Source organism: Lolium rigidum, chromosome 7, assembly GCF_022539505.1.
Source record: "Lolium rigidum isolate FL_2022 chromosome 7, APGP_CSIRO_Lrig_0.1, whole genome shotgun sequence".
Lineage (NCBI taxonomy): Eukaryota > Viridiplantae > Streptophyta > Magnoliopsida > Poales > Poaceae > Lolium > Lolium rigidum.
Genome location: NC_061514.1, coordinates 172,058,601 through 172,060,918, shown reverse-complemented (window position 1 = coordinate 172,060,918; position 2,318 = coordinate 172,058,601). Strand labels below are relative to the sequence as shown.

Sequence of the window (2,318 nt, the reverse complement as noted above, 5' to 3'; positions counted from 1 at the left end):
TAAAACATTCATTTTTATACAGAGGAACTACTAAGTAGGTAAATTATAAAATAAACTAAGGTAAAATTTTGGCGGGATTCCGCTTGAGACTTTATATATACGCCATCTTCTACCGAAGCTGCAGCTGAAACTTTCAAGGTAGAGAGCAAAATTTCACTAGCAGTATAATATCCTGCGCTGTTTCCTTTTCTGCTGTTAAAAATTGAAGGTCAAGCCTCCCTCGATAGGTAAAATTATTTGCAAACAAACAAGAAATTAAATGCAATACAGCTAAATTGGTATACAACTCTGTAAATATTGGTCCAATGGATATGATGCGTGAGAAACACCATCGGGTCTGCATCGCACGCAGTACTACCTTTATCTATAAAATAAATGTTTTAGATTTATTAAAATTTAAATTTATGTAGACAAAATCTCTGACGACATCTATACATGAACGGTACGTCACAGCTAGTGATCAGGCTTCAGACGGCCTTGAGCTTCTTGGCAATGCCGGCGAAGTACTTGCCCTGATGCGCCGCCAAGGCGAGCTCAGCATCGCTGGGCAGCCTGTTGCCGTCGGCGCCGGCGAAGGTGCCGGCACCATATGGGCTGCCGCCCTTGACCTCGTCCATGGCGAACATGCCGGCGCCTTGCGTGCACCCGACCGGCACGAACAGCATCCCGTGGTGCGTGAGCTGTGTGACGGCCGTGAGAGCCGTTGTCTCCTGGCCGCCGCCCTGTGTGCCCGTGGCCAAGAAGACCCCCGCGGGCTTGCCGGCGAGGGCACCAGACTGCCATAGGCCGCCGGTAGTGTCGAAGAAGGCCTTCATCTGCGCCGCCATCATGCCGAACCGGGTCGGGAAGCCGAACAGGATGCCGTCGGCCTCGGCCAGCTGCCGCGCCGTGATGACAGGGTGTTCCTCACGCTTCGGCGCCGCGTGCATCTTCTCAAGCACGTCCTGCGGCAGCGTCTCCGGGACCCGCCAGATGGTGACCTCAACGTCGGCGACGGAGTCGGCGCCCTTTTTGATCTCCTCCGCCAGCGTCGCGACATGCCCGTAGGTCGAGTAATACCTGCGGAGAGAAGAGAATAAACAGAAGGAATAAGATGACTGTGCTAGCTGATAGGAGAATAAGATTGAGCAGAGGCGGAGCATTACACGATGTAGATCTTGGTCGCCATTGCTGCAGAGTTCTCTTTTCCGGCCTTGATTTGTGTTTCTGAATTGTGTTGGTAGACAATGAGGCCCATGTATTTATAGAAAACAGTAGAGGGGAAATCAAATTAGTGCACCTCGATACCAGCGCACTCTTTACATGGAAAAAAAACTCAGCAATTTGAAAAAGGGCGCATATAGTGTTGGCACTTGGCACCAAGAGCCAAGAGTTTGGGTCCAAAGTACAGACTGCTAAGTCGCGTAAGTAGTAAGAGCAATTCCAATAGTATAGCCAACTGTTGGCTATAACAAAATATCATATCATTTGTAGTTATCATATAGCTAACATGTACAGTAGTTGGCTATAAGAATGTAGTACTTTACTAATATATGACCCACCTTTCACTCTCACAAGGTGCCTAGGAGTATGTCATGAAGTTTGGTTATTGCATAGTAGCCCACCTCCCTTCTCTCTCCTCTTCTCTCTCCTCCAACTCATCTAAAATATATTATTTAATGTCTTATAGTCAGCTGACTGAACTCTATTGTAGTTGCTCTAACTCAAACTGATTCAAAACTGGCGGCTCTAGAAAACTACAACTTGGTATTCATTTTGTCAAGATGGTGACCGTTTTACCACAATCGTCACTTACTTGCTAAAACCGTCCTTGTTTTGTAAAAATCTTTGCCGTTTTGCCAAAATTATTGGTATCCACATGAATATCTAGGAATTCTCCTGGCGCCGCCCCGCCCCTGCTTCCTAATGACCCTTTCCATTGCCTTTACCATGGCTACTAATTATGAGTGTGGCCGGTGAACAAATAACCTGGACACTGCGCCTATATCAGCTGGTTGAGTTGCGTGCGTGTTCTTGGCGTCTTACGCTTCCACACACAAAAAAAGAGAGGAAAAAGCAAGTACGTGCTCTCGTATTCGGAGGGGAAAGCAACAGGAATCCAGCGAGAGGACCAGGTGATGTGATGACGACGGAAGCTGCTTGTAAAGCGGCCCATGCTGACCAGCTCATTTAAGCAAGCTGATTGAAGAAAAGGAAAAAAAATAAAGGTAATAATATCCTAGAGAGGAAATTACATGAATTTGCCCAGACTATCTAATTCAGATGTTTTTTTTCACATACCACCAACTATATGTGAATAGGTTAGGGCGTCTCCAACC

General features: G+C 46.8%; 1 protein-coding gene across 1 annotated transcript; it reads right to left on the bottom strand.

Moving 5' to 3' along the window:
• Positions 1-275: 275 nt before the first annotated feature.
• Positions 276-1,219, bottom strand: LOC124677201 (quinone-oxidoreductase QR2-like). The gene is made up of 2 exons (XM_047213200.1): positions 1,146-1,219; positions 276-1,059 (listed from the first exon to the last, which is right to left on the bottom strand). Exons 1-2 carry the CDS (start codon positions 1,166-1,168, stop codon positions 468-470), a joined length of 615 nt encoding a protein of 204 aa, XP_047069156.1. The 5' UTR covers positions 1,169-1,219; the 3' UTR covers positions 276-467.
• Between the last annotated feature and the right edge of the window lie 1,099 nt (positions 1,220-2,318).